The sequence below is a fragment of the Triturus cristatus genome, chromosome 12 (genome assembly GCF_964204655.1).
Source record: "Triturus cristatus chromosome 12, aTriCri1.1, whole genome shotgun sequence".
In the NCBI taxonomy this organism is placed as follows: Eukaryota; Metazoa; Chordata; class Amphibia; order Caudata; family Salamandridae; genus Triturus; species Triturus cristatus.
In genome coordinates, this window is record NC_140595.1 from 733,787,731 (window position 1) to 733,808,137 (window position 20,407).

At 52.4% G+C, this 20,407-nt stretch overlaps 1 protein-coding gene across 1 annotated transcript in view; it reads right to left on the bottom strand.

Moving 5' to 3' along the window:
* AP4M1 (adaptor related protein complex 4 subunit mu 1) overlaps positions 1-20,407 on the bottom strand; it is a 198,019-nt gene that overhangs the window by 59,681 nt on the left and 117,931 nt on the right. The window contains exons 14-15 of the mRNA XM_085637309.1: positions 14,700-14,750; positions 14,375-14,492 (exon numbers count right to left, since the gene is read on the bottom strand). Of these exons, the coding sequence (XP_085493435.1) occupies positions 14,375-14,492; positions 14,700-14,750 (169 nt within the window). The remainder of the gene's footprint in view (positions 1-14,374; positions 14,493-14,699; positions 14,751-20,407) is intronic.

Genomic DNA, 20,407 nt, shown 5'->3' on the forward strand with positions numbered 1-20,407 from the left:
TTGGGTCCAGACGGTGGAGCCTCTCTTCCTCTTTGGAAGGATGCGGAGGCGGAAAGAAGGTGGGCAAGGTGACAGACTGCCCAAGATGAAATGGAGTCACCACTTTCGGAAGAAAGGAGGGACGAGGCCGAAGGACAACCTTGTCCGGATGAACAGACAGAAAAGGAGGCTTTGAAGATAAAGCCTGGAGCTCACTCACCCGTCTAGCCGAGGTGATGGCTACCAGAAAAGCAGTCTTAAGCGTCAGCAGACGAAGAGGACAATTATGAAGAGGCTCAAAGGGAGCGCACATTAGAAATGTGAGAACAAGATTCAAGTCCCACTGAGGCATTACAAAAGGGACAGGAGGGAACGTGTGAGTAATGCCTTTTAGAAAGCGTGTAACCACAAGGGACTTGAAAAGAGAAGGCTGATCAGGAAGCCGCAAGAAGGCAGAGATGGCAGCAAGATAACCTTTCAGGGTGCCCAGGGCAGAGCCCTGCCGGGCCAAAGAAAGAAGAAAGAGGAGAACCTCAGAAAGAGGGGCAGAAAGGGGATCCACAGCCTTTGCTGTGCACCATGCCACAAATTTGTTCCACCGGCAGGCGTATACCGACTTTGTGGAGGGACGCCTGGCTGCCAGAATGATATCACAGACTTCAGGAGGCAAGTCAAATGGCATCAACTGTCGCCGCTCAATCTCCACGCATGGAGGTGGAGGCTGGACAGGTTCGGGTGGAGGACCGTCCCCTGCTGCTGCGACAGAAGATCCTCCCGAAGGGGCAGACGTATCGGAGGATCGGTCAACATACTGAGTAGCTCGGGATACCAGTACCTTCGTGCCCAATCCGGAGCCACCAAGATGACTTGGGCCCGGTCGTGCCTGATCTTCTTCAGCACTCTGGGCAGAAGTGGTATAGGCGGAAAGGCGTACAACAGACCGCAACTCCACTCGTGACGAAAAGCGTCGCCGAGCGAGTGCCGCCTTGGAAGTTCCAACGTGCAGAACTGCTGACATTGCGCGTTCTCTTCGGTGGCGAATAGATCTAACCAAGGCTCTCCCCACTGCTGAAAGAGACCTTGCGCCACTTCGGAGTTCAGACGCCATTCGTGATCCATCATGCACCGGCGGCTGAGTTCGTCTGCTCTGGCGTTCAGAGAGCCCGCCAGATGTTGAACCACCAGGGTGACGCCCTGGTGTTCCAGCCACGTCCAGAGGCGCAGGGCCTCCTGACAAAGGGTCCACGACCCCACCCCGCCCTGTTTGTTGCAATACCACATGGCGGTGGTGTTGTCCGTGAACACCTGCACGACACTTCCCCGGACAGAGGGAAGGAAGGCTTTCAGTGCAAGTCGGATCGCTCTCAACTCCAACAGGTTGATGTGGAGACGAGACTCCGCCGGAGACCAGAGGCCTCTGATCTCCGCCTCTCCCATATGGCCACCCCATCCCAGGAGGGACGCATCCGTCACTACGACATGCTCCGGTTGGGGAAGGGAGAGGCTTCTGCCCATGACCCAATCGCGGTCCGTGAGCCACCACTGCAACTGCTGTGCAGTGCCCTCCGAGATCAAGACATGGTCGGACATGTTGCCGTGATGCTGGGCCCACTGAAACTTCAGGTCCCACTGCAGAGCCCGCATGCGCCGCCTGGCGTGATGCACTAGTAGGATGCAGGAGGCCATCAGCCCCAGAAGCCGCAACACTAGCCTGACCGAAACCCAGGATAGAGGCCGAAAGATGGGAATCAGGGCCTGTATATCCCGGACCCGCTGTTCCGGTGGATAGACCCGGAACTGCGCCGAATCGAGAACCGCTCCGATGAAGAGGAGCTTCTGAGAGGGACTCAGGTGTGACTTCGGCACGTTGATGGAAAACCCCAGCAAATGCAGGAGATCCGCCGTAGTCTGGAGGTGGGAGACGACTGCCTGGGGCGAGCCCGCCTTCAACAACCAGTCGTCGAGATAGGGGAAGACTGGAACCCCTGATCTGCGCAGATGAGCTGCGACCACCGCCATCACTTTCGTGAACACCCGAGGGGCACTGGTGAGGCCGAAGGGGAGCACGGTAAACTGAAAGTGCTCTTGGCCCACCGTGAACCGCAGGTAAGGCCGGTGGGCCGGCAGGACGGGGATGTGGAAATATGCGTCCTGCAAGTCCAACGCTACCATCCAGTCTCCGGGGTCTAGGGCAGCTAGAACCTGAGCCAAAGTCAACATCTTGAACCTTTCCTTCCGGAGGAAGGCATTGACGTTCCGGAGGTCCAAGATAGGGCGTAGGCCCCCTTTGCCCTTCTTGGGAACCAGATAGTAGTGGGAATAACAACCACGACCTACTTCCGGACTCGGAACGCGCTCGACGGCCCCCTTGGCCAAGAGGGCCGAAACTTCCTCGTGGAGAAGATTCAAATGATCCCCCGAGATACGGTGGTGCTGCGGTGGCATGGCTGGATGGGTCGTCTCGAAGGGGAGGGAGTAGCCCCTTCGGACGATTTGCAGCACCCACCTGTCCGATGTGATGGACCACCAGTGGAGCAGGTGATGGCGAACTCTGCCGCCCACTGGCGTGGAATGGGCCTGAAAGCTCGGACTAGGAAGGTTTTGAGGCGGATGCTGCCGGGGTGGATGTGGACTGACCTCGTCGTCCTCCAGAACCGCCTCGGCGGAAACCACGTCCGCGACCGCGCGCAGGTTGGTTCTGCGGCTGGTGGCTAGGCGTACGTGAGGAGGCACCCCTTCCTTGGCCACGAAAGGGGCGAAAGGCGGAAGTTTGCGACCGCGGGGCCGAGAGGCCCAAGGACTTGGCCGTAGCCCGGGAGTCCTTAAAGCGATTCAGCGCACTGTCCGCTTTCTCGCCAAAAAGGCGAGTGCCATCAAAGGGCATGTCCATGAGAGAGCTCTGGACATCACCCGAAAATGACGTGGACCGCAGCCAGGAGTGACGTCGAAGCACCACTGAGGTAGAAATGGCCCTACCCAGCGAGTCCGTGGTGTCAAGCCCACATCTTATAGCATGTCGCGCGGCATCCCTCCCATCGGCCAGAGCCTGGGTAAGTCGTGTCCGGACCTCCTCCGGACACAGGGGCAGCGCGTCCTCCACCGCATCCCACAGAGAGTGGGAATAACGGTCCAAGAGACAAGCGGTGTTCAAAGACCGCAGGCCCAAACTAAGGGAAGAGAACAGCTTCTTGCCAAACTGCTCTAGTCTCTTGGAATCCCGGTCCGGCGGGGCGGTCGGGAAAGAGGATTGGGAGGTGGAGGCCTGGATAACCAGGCTCTCAGGGGTAGGGTGTTGGGACAGAAAACTGGGGTCGCCCGGAGCAGGGCGGTGGCGCCTGGCGACGTTCCTGTCCACAGGAGGAACTGTGGAGGGCTTGGACCAGGTGCCCTGTAGAACGTCAGTGAGGGCCTCATTGAACGGCAGCAGAGGCTCAGTGGAGCTTGCTTGCGGCGTCGAGGCCGGAGCCGTCAACAGCGCCGGGGCCGGAGCCACCGGCAGGCAAGGCAGCCCAGTCGGGTCCGCGGGGCCCGAAGGCGGAGCCAGGTTCCTCATGGCCGAGAGGAAGGCACTGACTTCCGCCGGCGTCGCGTTAGTCCCAGGGACCGGAGGGTATGGGGACGTGCGCGGCGCCTGCGGCTCCGCCGGAGCCGCGGGGGTGGAACCACCCTGACCCTCGGCCGAGTCGCGCGACCGGCGAGGGGAGTCCGAAGAGCGATGTCGCCTCTTGGACTTCTAGGAATGCTTCGACTTACCCGAAGACTTGGATCCCGACGACCGATGGTGATGTCGGCTGCGGCTCCGCGGCCGATCCTTGGACCTCCTCCTGGACCGGGATCGAGAGGCGCGCGGAGCCGCGTGGCGAATCTCGAGAAGCTTACGGGACCGCTCCCGTCTAGCCTTCGAGGTCAGGGCCTTACAGTCCGAGCACGACTCCGCGTCGTGGTCGAGGCCCAAGCAGTACAGGCACCGGCGGTGATGGTCCGTAACCGACATCAGGCGGTTACAGTCGGCACAGGCTTTAAAACCAGGCATCCTACCGGCACCGGAGTCGATTGACAGGATCAAAAAGGATCAAAAAGTTAGTCAAAAATTGACTAAAGGAGTAGCTCTCCCGGATCTGCGCTTACTGGCGCGGAAAAAAGAAGAACTGATGTCAGCGCGCGAGGGCGGCGTCTAAGTACTCCGACGTCATTCCGGCGCACGACGCCGACGACGGACGCGGAGCCGCAGACGACGCCTAGCGACGCGCAAGGGGTATTGCTGACGAAAAATCTTCCGGATCCAGTCTGACGCCTGGGGATATTCTAAGGTGAGGAATCTAACTAACGTGTTTCTTTCAGATAGGACGAGTTGTAAGGACAGGGAATTCACTGGAGCATGGGTCAAAACTACTACTATCAACGGGAGGGGGAATAGATATGGCTGCCAAGCTCTCCAACCTATCTATACTGGCCCTCAGAGATGCAACCCGAAGAAGCTCCAGTGGAGGGGATGTAATTGAGAGGGGATCTGAACTACATACAGGCGAGGTAACAAGCGCCAGGGAACCCAATGAGGACCGTTTCGACGGAGGACGTTCTTGGGAGAGACGCCGCTCTGTCATTACAATCTCCTTCTCTATGACAGCAGCTAGCCGTGTAATGAACTGATCCATAGTGCATATAATACAGCTGGTTCCACCCTCTCCTCCTCTCCTGAGGCTCTTCCCTGAACGGGTGGACATTAACACAGGCTATAGTGGTGACCAGATATTAATAATAATAATGAACCCCTATGTGTCTAAAGATACCAGTGATGTTGTCAGGGGGGTGGCCCGACCCGGCCCTGGACAGCCCCGGACTGCCACAGACTGCCCGCCCTTTGCCCGGGCTTCGCTCCGAGGTTCGACCCGCGTTCGCGGACGTGAGCGTGATTATGTACGTATACGCTGGGGGCGTGGCTTGCAGGGAGAGCGGGCCAGGTGTGAGCTATTGGCCAGGCAGGGACTCCTGGGAGATGGAGTCCCTGCAGTAATGCTCGCAGCCCTGCTGTACTGCCACAGACCTCCCCAGCTGCCGTAGAAACTACAGGTTCTCCGCTGATTTTTCCCGTGAAGCGGGACCCGTGAAGCGGGTCCGGCGAACAGTGATGGCAGATACAACAATTAGGTGCAGGCACAAGATTCCTTGGGATGAGGGTCCACTTGCCCAGGGTCCGAGTAAAAGCACACAGAGTCCCACCAGCCTGACTTCTAGTCTCATAAAGAGATTAGTAGTGTGTCTAGTAATAAATACATATATATATTATATATATACCTGTGTGGTGTCCTTTCATTTAGTAATTCAAGAGATTATACGGTAAAACAAGCTGCTTTACATTCCTCTAAAGACTTAGCCTGAAGGCTGCTCTCCACAGCTACCACTAGGATAGCTTTCTTTAAAAGGTTGTCTTAAACCCATATACCATAAGAGTCGAATTGTACTGGTGCAAGGTGTCCACTTTAACTAGTAAACAGCATATACCAGGCCAACTTCTCACAAAAGTCATGTACAGAACTGACGTCAGCACGCACTGGTGGCGCCTAAGTAGTCTCCGTGATGTCATCTCGGCGCTTACGACGCCAGCGATGGACGCGGAACCGCATGACGCCACCTACCGACGTGCAAGGGTACTGCTGACGAAAAGCTTTCTGGATCCAATCTGACGCCTGGGGATATTCTAAGGTAAGGAATCTATCACTAACTAATGTCTCTTACAGATATTTCGTTACACAAGTAGTAACTTGTGCTTTACATCTTGTACTGGATAGGAAAAAAACTTCTTTCCTGTGAGTTTGCCAGTAATGGTATCTTTTCATAGATTCACATGTAAACAACCTTTCTCTTTAAATCAGGAACACCTTTATACATAGAATTCCTCGATTAGTACTACGAAATCTGAACTATGGTGTCCTTAGTGAGGAGAGGTAAAGGGGAGAGACTTCATTCAGATTGGCTGAATTTTGGATCTTTTATAAAGATGTGAGATGACTGTAGGAAGCTGGCTCTGTATGTTGCAATTCAAAAAGATATCTGATATAGACTACTAGCCGCAGATTCCTTAACGCAGAATTATCCCCAGGTGTGAGACTGGAAACGGAAAACTTTCTTGCCCCAGCATCTCTGCGTGCTGGAGGGCAGTACCACGCTACTCTGCCCTGACGTCCTCTGCGGGCGTGAAGTCAGCGAGTTCACATAAGCCCCACCCCGGCGCGCTGACGTCAGTTTCCTTCTTTTCCGCATGCCACGCAGATCCGGATCTTGTCCGTGACCTGTTTTCAGGCCTTCTCTTCACGCTTTGCGTTCTTTTTGGGAACAGTGTGCGAAAGCCTTCGGGCTTCAAGACGTGCTCGTCTTGCACGCGCCAGATGTTGGCGACGGGCCCTCACCCCATTTGTGTGTGGTGTTGGGGTGAGCACCATGACTCCACGGACTGCGAGGCTTGTCAGCAGATGAAGCCAAAGTCCCGGCGGGAGCGCTGGGTGAAGCTCCTTTCGGCCTGAATGTCCAGGTCCGCGTTGTCACCACGTCCGTCCCCCGCGGTAGTGTCCAAGTACTGCCGTTTCCGTCTCTGACATCGTCCCTCTCCGAGGCCGCAGGGGCGTCGCTCACCCGTTGGTAAGTGTCACAGCTTGTCCCCGAGACATCGCGCATAGCCACCCTACCTGCCATTTCCCGGCGTGGGGGCGACCAGAGCCCAAATGGAGGCCTATGCTGCGGCCCTGCAGGCCTCCTTGGCTGCCCCTCCTCTTCCTGGAACATCCGCAGATCCCTTGGCACGTGCGAGGCCTTCTGCGGAGTCGCTGGCGGCTCAGGCCCCGGCGCCGACAGGTTCTGGTTCAGGTCTTGGAGGTGTGGTGGGGTCGGGGTGCGGTCCTACGGGGATCCCTCCTTTGGCCCACGGCACCTCTGCCTCGCCGCAAACCCCCGCGGGGGAGGTCCCTGTGGTGTCGCAATAGGTCGCCGGTACTCGGGGCTCGTCCCCGAGTTCCCCTCGGTCTTCTGGACAGGCGGCGGCCTTACCTCAAGCCGTGCTGACACCGCACAGGTGCCGCCGGCTGTCGGCACTGGCGGCGCCACGGGTGCTGGCTCCGGGCCTGGGCGTGTCCCCGGGTCCCTCTCATCTCTCCACGCAGGCGGCTGCTTCGACGGAGGTCGAGTCAGCGCCTTTTCGGCACCGTTTTTTCGCCGACCCAGAGCCGGCCCGCCCCGTTCTCCTGTGCTGCCACCTGAGTTACGTTACAGGGTGTTCGAGGGCCTCCTCCACCCGCAGGCTCCTGCCTGCGCCTCATGCCTGGTGGTCCAGTGGGAGAGCACTCTCTTGGCTTTTCACTCTGTGCCCTCTTTTGTCTTTTTGCTCTCTGCTCTTTTCTGTTTTCCTTTTTTCTCTTCTCTCTCTTTTCTCTATTACGCTGTCCACGATTAGTCCTGACCGCTGCTTCCCCTGTGCCCCTCCCCCTTCCAGTTTGTCCTTCCCATTTCCGCCTCCCAGCTGACCGCCCTACCCCTGACGTCTACTTACCACTGACCTGGTCAGTGTGACTGCTCTCCCCCGCGCAGCTCCACCACTAAGTGGTGCCCCCTGAGCTCGGTTACAGGGTGTTGGAAGCCCTCCTCCACCTGCAGGCTCCTGCCTGGGCCTCATCCCTGGTGGTCCAGTAGGAGACCACTCTGCTCTTCTGCTGTTCCACCTCTCTTGGCCTTTTCTCTGTGCCCTCTTTTCTTTCTCTGCTCTCTTATCCTTTTCTCTGCTCTCTTAACCTTTTCTCTCTCACACTTGCTGTGTTTTGTCTCCGCCGCTGCGGCCCCTGCCCCTTTAGTGTGTCCTTCTCACTCCAGCCTCCCAGCAGACCGCCCTTCCCCGACCCCAACTTAATGGAAGCCGCTGCCCACCGAAGGCAAGCCCGTCGGCACCCGTCCACGACCAGTGCCTGGGACCCTGGTCCTCCGACGAACCTCCGCTACTACTCCATCACCCTCCACGCTGTCAACATCCGGATGCGGCAACAGCTGTCAGCTTTTGACACCATGCAACACCCAAGACCCGATCTCCTGTTGCCACTGAAGCTGCACCTTCACCCACCTCCGGACCCCAGCAGCACCCAGTGTTTTGGACCTCACCGTTCACAAACCACTCAACTGCATCCTCCTCAAATTGAGCTCCCTACACAAGTACGCCATAGAAATCTGGGACCTTCTCAACACCCATGCGCCTGACGTCGCGTTCCTCACAGAAACCTGGGACCAACGCCAACTCCGCGCCCGAGATCGCCACCGCCATTTCCGATTGATTCAAGATCCTGCAGGAAGACCGCCCATCCCGCCTAGGAGGAGGCATTTCCATCTTCTACAGAAGCACCCTGCGCATGACAGCCACCGGCCCGAACGACATCACGACCTTCATGGAGCATCTCCCCTTGCATATCCAGACCAACATTGAAACAACTCTCCATGGAACCCTCATCTACAGGTTGCCCGGCCCCTGCACTCCTTTCACCAACACCATTGCCGACCTCATCGCACCCCATACCCTCACCTCCACAGACTACCTCCTACTAAGAGACCTACACTTCCACCTGGACAACCACGACTACCCCAACACCCTCCTAGAGAACCTCGTCAACATAGGACTGAAGCAACTGGTCACCGCTCCCTCGCACACAGCGTGGTCACACACTCCACCACGTCTTCGCAGAAGGAAACAGCATCTCCCACAACCACACCACGGAACTCCTCTGGACAGACCACCACTGCATCCACTTCTTCTGAAAACCCACCGTACACAAGCACACCCACCGCCTCCCCCGTAGAAACTGGAACAAAGTCACCAAAGACCAGCTCACCTCCGCCCTCATCAACACCCCACTGACGACGCCAGGTGCTAACACTGCGGCAAAGAACCTCCACTGCTGAATCACAAACTGCGCCGACACGCTTGCCCCCCTTGCCCCCCTTCAGAAAGCCAAAGGACAACACATCAAGAAAGAAAGCTGGTTACCCCTGCACTCCAAGAATCCAAGTGCTCCTGCCGATGACTCAAAAACATGGAGGAGCACCAAAACCCCAGAAACATGCAGCGCCTACAAAGCAACCACCACAGCACACCACCAACTCATCAAATCCACAAAGAAGAAATTCCTCCAAGACAGAATCCTCACCAATCCCACAACACCAAAGAACTCTTCTTCATCATCAAGGAATCTGCCACACGCTGCTGCGAAACAGATGTCCCACCCTCCCAAGACCTCTGCTACAGACTCAACACCTTTTTTCACTTCAAGATTAAGATGATCTATGACAACTTTGACAACCAAGACCTCCGCACTGCTGAAGCTCCCCCTCCCCCCAGCAGCACCACCCAACAGACCCTGCTCACTTGGACCCCACTCACAACAGAAGACACCTTAAAGAACATGAAGAGCATCCACTCCTGAGCACCCTCAGACCCCTGCCCAACCCACATCTTCCACAGAGCCGCCACGACCATCACAACCAAACTACACCGAACGATCAATTACTATCTCGAAACCGCCACATTCCCTGATGAAAGGAAACGCGCTGAAGTCAACCCCCCCGGAGAAACCCTCCGCAGACCCGACGGACCTCAAGAACTTCAGGCCCATCTCCCTGCTTCCATTCGCAGCCAAGGTCATTGAAAAGACCATCCTCCCCTAGCTAGCAAACTTTATCAAAGCCAACTACGTCCTGGACATCTCCCAATCTGGGTTTTCACAGCACCGAGACAGCCCTACTCGCTTCCACCGACGACATCCGCACCCTCCTCTATCAGGGCCAAACAGCAGCCCTCATCCTCGTAGACCTCTCAGCTGCCTTCGACACTGTCTTCCACCACACACTACCCACCAGACTCCACGACCCCAGCATCTATGGAAAGGCCCTTGACTGGATATCCTGATTTCTCACAAGCAGAACGCAGCAAGTCAGACCCCGCCCTACCTCATGGAACCAACAGAGACCAGATGTGGCATACCCCAGGGATCCTCCCTCAGCCCCACCCTCTCCAACATCTACTTGGCCCCCCCGCAACCATCGTCAGAAACCATGGGCTCAACATCGTCTCCTACTCCGACACCCAGCTCATTCTCTTCCTCAGCAAAGAACTCAACATCACCAGGCTCAACTTCCAAGAAGGGATGAAAGCCATCGCCACCTGGATAAAGAGCTGCATGAAACTCAACTCGGAGAAAACAGAAGTCCTCATCCTTGGCTCCACCCCATCCGCATGGGACGACACCAGGGGGCCCCCACCCTCGGAAACCCCTCAACCCCAACGGACCACATATGAAACCTCAGCACCATACTAGACTCATCGCTCATGATGAACCACCATATCAACGCAGTATCCTCTGCCTGTTTCAACACCCTCTGCATACTCCCAAAAAAGTTCAAATGGATCCCATCCGAGTCCAGAAAAAAGGTCACACACGCCCTCATCAGTAGCAAACTGGACTACGGCAACGCTCTCTATGCCGGAATCAACAAGAAACTACTTTGCAAACTCCAGAATGTCACAGCCAGACTGAGCCTAGACATCCCCCGTCAACACAACATAACCCAACACCTCCGCGATCTCCACTGGCTCCCAATCAAAAGAATAACCTTCAAGATCCTCACTCACGTATACAAGGCCCTCCACAACATCAGACCAGCATACCTGAAAAACCGCCTCACCTTCCACGCACCCATGAGACACCTCAGATCAGCTGACCTCTCTCTAATCACCATTCCACGCATCTACAAGACCAGAACAGGAGGAAAGTTTTTCTCCTACCTTGCAGCCAAGGCAGGCCTGGATTGACACCCCCCCCCCCCCCCCCCAGTCCACCTCTGGCAAGTCCCTACACTGCTCCATTTTAGGAAGGACCTCTAAACATGGCTCTTTGGATGAATACAGCACTCAAAGGAGCTGCCCCCACCCCCCAGCCCTGCCTTGAGACCTTTGCAGGTGAGGAGCTGCACTCTACCAACCCTGATTGATTGAGACATAAATTTGCAAAGTTCAGAGAAATAGCAATAATTCAAGAGTTCAGTTCGCGGCAGATGTACCACCAATACAGTGACCGCTGCGATTACTGGAAAGAAAGGTATTGAGTTAGAGGGCAGGAGACAGCCAACACATTTACCATCGCGGTTTAATGGGAAATTGAAGTGACCTGGTTCCATAAGTTGATGTGACACAGCAGACGTAGCCAGGATAGATCTTAAGCGTATTTATTAAGTTAGTAAAGTCCATAGAATAGCCCCACCAGGAGCAGCCTGCTAGCTGCTCAGCCCATCCTCTCAACTGTCTCACACCACACCAACCTCCAACATTCCAGTCACGTCAACATTCCACATGGAACTCTCACACTGGCTGAGCAGTTAGTTACAAGATACAGGAGAACAGTAATAACCTTACATGAAGATACTACAGAAACCTACTCCGTCAGGGAGTTCCGATTCACCAAGGCCACAGGTAGTTCTTCACTGGTAGGATGAAGGTCTTGGAGTGCCCAGGGTTCGGGTACAGCAGGCAGTTTAAAGTCAGTTGGATTGGAAGTACCGCGGGTTGTAGGCGGTTGTCTTGGTTGTCACCGGTAGCGGTCTGCTATGCTGCTTTGAGTGCAGGGCTGTTTCCAGAATCGGTCGCAGGTGCTGTGAGGAACCCTCGGGCTGGTAAATTAACTGAAGGGTCGGTCACCGGTGTGGAAGCCAACAAACCTTTGTTGTTGCAACTGGAAGGTTGGTGGAGAGTCGCATCGCCAGGGTCTGTGCCGGTCCTCACCCCTTGGCAGTTTCTTTACCCGTGGTGTGCCAGGGACTAGAGCCTCTAGCGAAGACTGGAGGGACTGCGGGGTTCTTGGAGGCCTCGTAGGGTCCATGGTTGACAGCAGGTCGCAATCATCGAGTCCATCAGCCGCTGGCAGGGTTTGTGCCGGTTTCTTTCTGCAGCAGGGCTCAGTTATTGGTCCAGCAGCACGTCTTCTTTGGTTTCTTCTTCTCCTCCGTCGATTGGGAGAATTAAGGTTAAGGCGTGCCCCCAAATACTAGCTTTAAGGGTGTTACAGGGGTCAGAAGGTTGTAGCCAATGGGCTACTTACCTTTAGGGTGACTACACCCTTTCTATGTCCAGTCCCTCTGGGGAGGGTGCATACCCCTAACCCCATTGGCGAAAATACTCCAAGAAATATGGAGGATTTTCAAAGGAGAGGGTCAATTCAGCTCAGGACACCTTAGGGGCTGAGAGGGGACACTCATCTGCTGCTTACTAATTCTCTCACCGACCTTGCCACCAAAAGTGTGCCTTGGTCAGGGGGGCCGGCATCTCCACTAGCTGGAGAGGCCCTAGTCAGCATAACAAAGGGCAGAAAGCCTTTGAGCCTCACCTCCGTCCTCTGCTGTTCCTGCTTGAGGGTAGGTGTGAATCTCCTCCACTCAGAGCAGGCTTTGATTCTGACCCATGAGAGCAAAAGGCTCCCACCTTCAGGGGGACTGAAACATGTCTAGAGGTGGCAGGCTGGTGCAGACCAGTCAGGCACACACTAGTGGTTTGGTAGTTTTGCTGGGGGAACCTTTGAGGTGCCCTCTAAGTGCATATATCAATTAATCCAACGCTGGCATCAGTATGGGCTCAATCTGAGATGTTTGGTACCAAACAACTTGGAATTCGGTGAAGTCGTCATGGAGCTGTTGAACTCTTATTCACAAGATTCCAGCCCATGTACTCAGTATGGCTTCACTGTGCACTTTTTCTTTAGGGGCATATCTGCTCGTGCAGTTATGCCCTCACATGCGGTATAGTGCACCCTGCCTTAGTGCTGCAGGGCCTGCTGTAGACTTACTTATGCCTTTGTGCCAGGTCGGCTTTTCACTTTTATCTTCACCAAAACACACAGGCTCCAGTGGAAGAATGCTTGTGTTTGAGGGGGTCTCTTAGGGTGGCACAATACATGCTCCAGCCCTTAGGCACCTTCTCTGGTCACAATGCCCTTGGTACCTTTTACAAGGGACTTCTATGTGGGCCAGAGGTGTGCCAATTGTGGAAACAAAGGTACGGTTTTGAGAAAGAACGTAGGCACTTGGAACCTGGTTAGCAGGAACATTAGGTCAAAGATGCATCAGTCAGGCAAAAAGCGGGGGGTAACCATGCCAAAAGGAGTACACTACATTTCACTTTACTTTCACGTTGGACAGTCCATCACACTCCTGAAGTCCTTTGGCTCACCTAACCCCTCGAAAGAGGTGAGAGACTATTGGCTGGACCCCAAACTAGCCTTTAGCTTTTACATTGATTGCACCAAAGACTTTCGTTGTGACGATCAATAGTTTGTGGGGTTCTCTGGGACAAAGAAAGTCATGGCAGTGCAGAAAAGGACTTTATGGATGGGCTTCTACATTGAGATCAACTACACACTGGCCGATTAGCAGCTCTCCGAGATTGAGGGCTCACTCCACCACAGCCAAGGCTGCTACTATTGCGCTAGCAAGCGGAGTGCAAGTCCTGGATATATCCAGCTGCTATGAGGGGGGTTATTGCATACTTTTACAAAGCACTATTGTCATGACAGTATGGTCAGATGGAAAGGCATTTTAGCCATTCAGTTCTGCAGGTCATTACACAGACCTACCACCAGTGGAAGCAAAGCTTTGTTATCTATTCTAAAGGCGAATAATCTGCAATTAGAATTGTCCATCAGAAGAAAAAGTTACTTACCTTCTGTAATATTCTATGTGGTTGAAAATCTAACTGCTGATTCCTCACTGCCTCCTAGTTTTCTGAAATGGACACTTTAATCAAAAAATTTCCTAGTTTAGAGATCTGCACTTTGTTTTTTTGGCTCTCAAATAGATGTATGCTTGCTTGGATAGCGGAGCGGAGTCAATGTGGAGCTGCACAATGCCGCCACCTAGCGTGCTTGAGCTATGTTTAAAAAATCTTTCAGATCCAGTCTGGCGCCTAGGAATAATCTAAAAGGTGAGTAATCTGTGATTACAGTACTCACCAGAAAGAGCATTAGAAAAGATAAGTAACTGTTCTTACCACATTACATTTTTGTCCATTTTCTTGATAACTGAACTCTTGTATTACTTTTCAAATTGAACATTATGGTGCGCTTCCACTGAACTTATCCTTATAAAAAAAGATGCACTGGACAATAATCGAGCTGAATGTTTAAAGGAGATTATACGTCTCTACGTTTCCTAACAGTATCTCATCAACTATGTATTTGGAAATATACACCTCCACTTAGTGCGTGCTAATCCACGTGTGCCTACAGAATACATTTTTGGACACATTACGAAACAGTTTGGTTTTTACAAAATGTAGCTTGGCTTTTGCTTTAGCCAAGGTCTTCCAGGGTCTATAGTTTGTTACCTTAAAGAGTGCAAAGAGCTGGGAGCCACCTCTCATCCTAGGAATTGACCACAGCACAGACTTGTGGTTCTGCTGGAACTCAGCTGACTGGTCTGGACTGCTCAATTCCTGTGATACGCTGAGGAGAGAGAGGTAGGTACATGAGATTCTAAGAGAAAGGTACATGAGATTCCAAGGTTAACACTCAGCCGCCCCCTCTCAAGTCGCAGCAGGCCAGTTGTGCTGCTCAACTGGCTCTACCGGTCTTCTAAATCCAAGCCAGATTCCTTCATCAGATGGTATTTGACTTAAGTACCCTTTCTTCTGCATCCAAAGTATCACGTACCTTATGACCCCCTTTGGCACTGGAAGATGACACTGCACGTTGATTGCTTGACTGAAAAAGAAATTGGAGGTGTATCACAAAGCAAATCTGATATTAGTTTGCAGGACATGTGTAAGATAAAGTAATGGAAAAAATGTGTGAGGACCTTTCTTGAGGACAGTCATAAATTACTCGGAGGTTATTAATAGTGTGGTTTACTAGTGCCACAAGGCCATCAATACTACTTCCATTACTAGTGGATAAAAAAGTTATCCATCATGGGGTCTTTGTTAATATTCATAACCATTATAATATGCCCACTCACAGGTAGGATTATGGAATACTTTTCAACCGAGCAAAACTTATCTCCAACTTTAACTAAGTCTATTTTATATTTTAACAAACGTTAAACATAATAAAAAAAGTCAGTTTAAAAACACATGGACTCAAAGTAGGAGCGAAAAAGCAACGGAAACTGTCCATTTAGGCATAGAAACTTTGATTAAGGAAAAACTGCACTGTCACTTTAAAGCAGTCAAGAGCTACCACTATCCCATTGACAGTTAATCCCTCAGCCCTTTTTTCACTCTGGTAAAGATCTTAAAACCCTTCCTCTGGTTATTTTAATTTTAGGTAGATACACAAACATTATATGATGGAGCCCAGTGTCAACGAACGCTTCATTTGTAAACATAACATTCAGAAGGCAATTTCCCTGGAGGTAAGTGTATTTTCATGTTTTCTCCCCAAGGCATCGTCCTCACTATTTTTCTTATATCTATAAGCTGTTTGCTGAGAAGATCATTTTAGGATTAGAGCTGGCTAAAAGAACAAGTTACCTTCAGTAACATTCTTTCTGGGGATACTCTATCAAACCACAAATTCCACATCTTTCATACATCCTCAAGCCACAGACTGAATCCAGAAGACTTTATAGCATAGCCCCTGCACACTGGTAGGTGGTGTTGTACTGCTGTGCGCCGAACTAGCTTATAAGCCCCAGCATGCTGACATCAGTTTCTTTCTTGACACTGTCTGTGCCCTCAGACGTAGAACTCAAAACCAACTATTTATGCCAGTGTGCAGATCTCCAATTTGGCCTCTTTTTAGATGGAAAAAAGTCTATTCCACAGAAAGGGAAGGGTGGACGACAGTGAGGAATCTGCAATTAGAGTACCCACTAGCAAGAGCTTTACCAAAAGTAAGTTATTTATTCTTCTAAAAGCATATTCCCCACTATTAGAAAAGATACCAAAGATGTACCTCCCCCAGTGGTGGGTCAGTGGAATAACTTCGACAAAAAAAGTTCTGCAGGACCGAACAGCCAAAATGTCCTTCCATTCGAATTTGGCTGTCCAGGGAATAAGGCTTTCCGAACATATCCACGGATGCCCATGTTGCAGCCTGAACGATATCCAGGACAGACATTCCACATGTCAGCGCAGTGACGTGACTGCCCTGGTGGAATGGGACTTCAATCTTCATGTAGGCGGCATCTTGGTTAACACAAAATAGATCTTAATGCAGACGATCTATCCGTCTGGATAAAGTCCTGTTCTGCCTGCCTTGTCTTTCTTTGGCCCAGAAAACCCTACAAAGAGCTGATTATTTACCCAATGGTCTTTGATAGATCGATGTAAAAGCTGAGCTCTCTTCTAGGTCCAAATGACATGAAAAGGAGTCACAACCTCTGGTAGAGAGACTGCCCAAGTCCTTGGCACCAGTTTGTCTGCTGCAACAGAAATATACTCTTAAAATGGCAGCCAGATTGGAGGGAGATGCTCATGCCAAGATGTTCTGAGTACCACACACTCCTGGCCCAATCTGGAGCCATGAAGAAGACTTGGGCTTATGCGTTCTTGATCTTTTGAACTCGGGCAGGGGGTAGCTGCAGGAAGGTATACAGGAGTCCCGTGCTTCACTCTAAGTGAAATGTGTCTACAAGATTGAACTTTCTTGGTAGTCCCTGCACGCAATAGTGTTGACATTGCGTGTTTCTGACAATGGCAAAGAGATACAGCCAGGATTCTCCCCATGCTATAAGATGCCCTGCATCACTTCTGGGTGTTCTGCAATTCGTGATCCGCTAGGCATCACCAGTGGAGTTCATCCACCTTGGTGTCTAAAGATCATACCAGGTGGCATACAATCAGGGACATGCCATGAGAATTCAGCCAGTTCCAGAGGCACAGGGCCCAAGACCCCACCTTGCCTTGCCTGTTGCAGTACCACATGGTGGTGGTGTTGTCTGTGAGAACCTGTGCAAGTCTGCCTTTGATAAGTGGCAGGAAGGCTTTCAACGTCATCTGAATGGCCCACAACTCCAACAAGTTGATGTGGAGAAGAGTCTCCGCCAGAGTCCTCTGATCTCCACCTCTCCCAGAAGCCTCGCTAGCCCAGCAGTGATGCAGCTATCACCACTGTCAGCTCTGGGTGTGCTTTGGAGAGGAGTCTGCCCCTAGTCCAGTTGCGGGCGAGCATCCACCACTGCAGATCCTTAGCAGTCTCCTTTGAAACCTCTATGGAATCTGACTGGATCTCCTGGTACTCTGCCCACTGAAACTTCAGATCCTAATGTAAAGGCTGCATAATCCACCTGGCATGGTCGATGCGGTGGATGCAGGAGGTCAACAGTCTAGAACACACAAAGACACGATGGCAGGGTATATGCCGCCGCACTACTACCGGTATTTTCCAAACAGTAACATAGGTATTTCCTATACAGTCTCTCACAAGTTGCCCACCTCTAGAGACCAGCCACCATTATTGCTCTTTAATGAAACACATAGGCACAAAACTAAGAGAGGCATATGTGAAGAGACAATTTCACAACAATCCTTGGAAACAGTCCACAACACACGAACGAGTATCTGATAGAGACATCTAGCCGCAGATTCCTTAACCTAGAATACCCGCAGCACCTCTGCGCGCCGAGGGACCGCACCACACGACCCCGCCCTGACATCGTCCACGTACGTGACGTCAGCAAGGTCATATAAGTCCCTCCCGGCGCACTGATGTTAGTTTTCCTTCTTTTCCGTGTGAAATCGCAGATCCGGAGTGAGTGGTTCCTCTGGCCTGTTTTCAGGCCCTTTTTCGACGCTTTGCGTCTGGAACAGTGCGATTCTCTCGGGCTTTAAATCTTGTACTTCCTGTTTGCGGCAAATATCCGCGACGGACCCGCATCTTATCTGCATGTGGTGTCTGGGCGAGCACCACGACTCCACAGATTGCAACGCCTGCCAACACCTCAAGCCGAAGTCCCAGCGGGAGTGCCGGATGAAGCTCCTTTCGGTGCGGCTGTCCTGGTCGGAATCGTCTCGTCCCACGGCCTCTTCAACGCAGTTCCGCCGTCGATCGCCCTCTGGGGCCCGGGGCCATCATTCGCCTCTTCTCGGTAAGTTTCAATGCTTGTCGCCGAGATCCTCAACCTCACCTTCATCTGTTGTCAGGGGCACTGGCTCTCGAAACATTCCGGACGTGCGCCCCCGACAGTCGTCCCCCCCCCCCCCCAACCTCCCTATCCGGGAGCTACTCTGGCCCAAAAGGAGGCTTATGCCACGGCTTTGCAGGCCTCCCTTGGGTCCTCTCCTGTCCCTGGGGCGTCTTCGGGGCCTCCGCTAGCTGTGGGGTACGAGACAGACTCGCTGGTGGGTTCACCCCCGGTGTCAAATGAGTCCTTGCCCTCCAGGGATGTCGGAGATGTGGTATCGTCAGGACGCGGCCCGGCTGGGTCCCCCTCTACAATCCATATGGAGTCATCAGGGTGCGGCCCGGCAGGGTCCTCCGTACGACCCATTGCACCTCTGCATAGTCCCGTGGGGCTCTCTGTGGAGTTGCAGGTGGTTGCTGGTGCTCAAAGCCTCGCTTTGTGCATGCCTCGGCCTTCTGGGCAGGCGGCCGCCTGTCCGGAGCCGTTGCACCCGTGCGAGAGGCTCCTCAGGTACCAAACAGGTGCTGAGCAACGAGGGCGGTGTGCCATATGCTCCCACCCCCCTCCCGGGATCCTTGAGGCTTCATATGGATATGCCTCCGAAATAAACTCGTTCCTCTCCTCCATTATAACTATTGGCGGATTATTCACTGTATATATTTTTTACACTGTTAGTCCACGGGAGGGTGAGCCTTAGCGCGCCCACACCACCGGGACTCTGCACCCCCACTCTGGTCCTGACGAAAGCCTGTTAATCATACATTAAGGCAGAAACATGTTGACCGCCACAGAGTGAATCCGGTCTTCTATTTTTTAACCCTCACTCTTTATTTTTAATATTTCCAATTAGCAAAACAAATAAAACTGCTTTTTTGACTCAATTGGAAGTTTTTAAATTCACTGTCACCTCACAAGAACCCCGCTCCGCAGTAACCTGGCGTTGTAGCACACTGGGATGGCATTCGGCCATGCCCAGTGGAGCCCGATGATGAAGCATGTCACCAACCAGGTTGGCGAGTGAGGGCTTTATATAAAACCTATACTACTTATGTAGGTCTACTTTCCTTTGGAACATTATACAGGATTGTAGTGAGTCAGCAGACCCGTGCTCCGTTAACCTAAAGAGGCCCTGTTTAACACACACACGGACTTTGTTGTTTTTGAGATTATCCCTTGAGGGGAGTAGTAGTGTTGTTTTCCCTTCCTCTCCCGTTGTTTTTTTGCCGTTTCTATCTCTCCTGCTTATACAGGTATGGTGTAGCACGATTATGGTATTTTTGGGTTGTCTTGCATCCCATTATCCTTTGCTCTTCTGAGCTATTTGGGTTGCTGTCTGGCTGTACCGCCACAGCCTTCCCCACTCTGTTTGTCGGCTCAAATGCTTGGCGCTTTCTGTTGTTCTGTCACAGACCCACCTCCCCTTTGGGGTATGGATGTGGTATCTATTCTAAGTCAAGGAATCTGCGGCTAGATGTCTCTATAAGATGTACGAGTTACTTACCTTCGGTAACGATGTATCTGGTAGAGATGTTGTCTAGCTGCAGATTCCTTAACGCCCACCCAGCCTCCCCGTTCTGCGAGGACCTTGCCAAATGGAGTTCTCCGCTGGCCCCCTTTTTCAGTTGCCATTGGTTTTTCTCTCATGGGTGCTCACATTGTTGCGTCCCTTTGAGATTTGCCATAATACAGCTGACTCCCTCTCAAGAGTTTCTTACCTGTAAAATGATGCCTTTTGATTAACCTTCACTTGGAGATTCATCTTCATTTTCTTTTCTTCTCCTGCTGACTTCCCTCCCCCCGCCTTCTCTATTTTCTCAGGGTTCTGGTCTCCTCTACAGTCGTCTTCTTTGGGGATCTGTTGACCTCTGTTTCAGACCTCCGTTACTGTAGGGGCAGTGCCAGTTCTTTCATACCTTCCTGCAGTGGACTGTTCTCTCTGTGCTCCGTTCTTGCTGGACGACACAGTTCTACATGGTAATGACAGTCTATTTCTGTCTGATGTTCTACATGGTAATGATAGTCTATTCTGTTTGTTGAGAAATTCTTCCCTTGTTGCACTTGGGAGGGCCTTCGTTTAGCTTGCGTGGTTTTCTCACAGCTTTTTCACTTATATGTAGGCAGTGTCTAATTTGTGTTTTTTTAAAACGGTATTGCACATTTGTGCTTAGTGTGCCATTGTAAGTACGATAATGGCACTTGTATAATAGATAGTGCCCTATAGTACAGTTCTTTTATCGCACATGCTAGCAATCTCCATTAGTGTCTATACTTCGTGTTGATGAATTGTGGAGTGAGC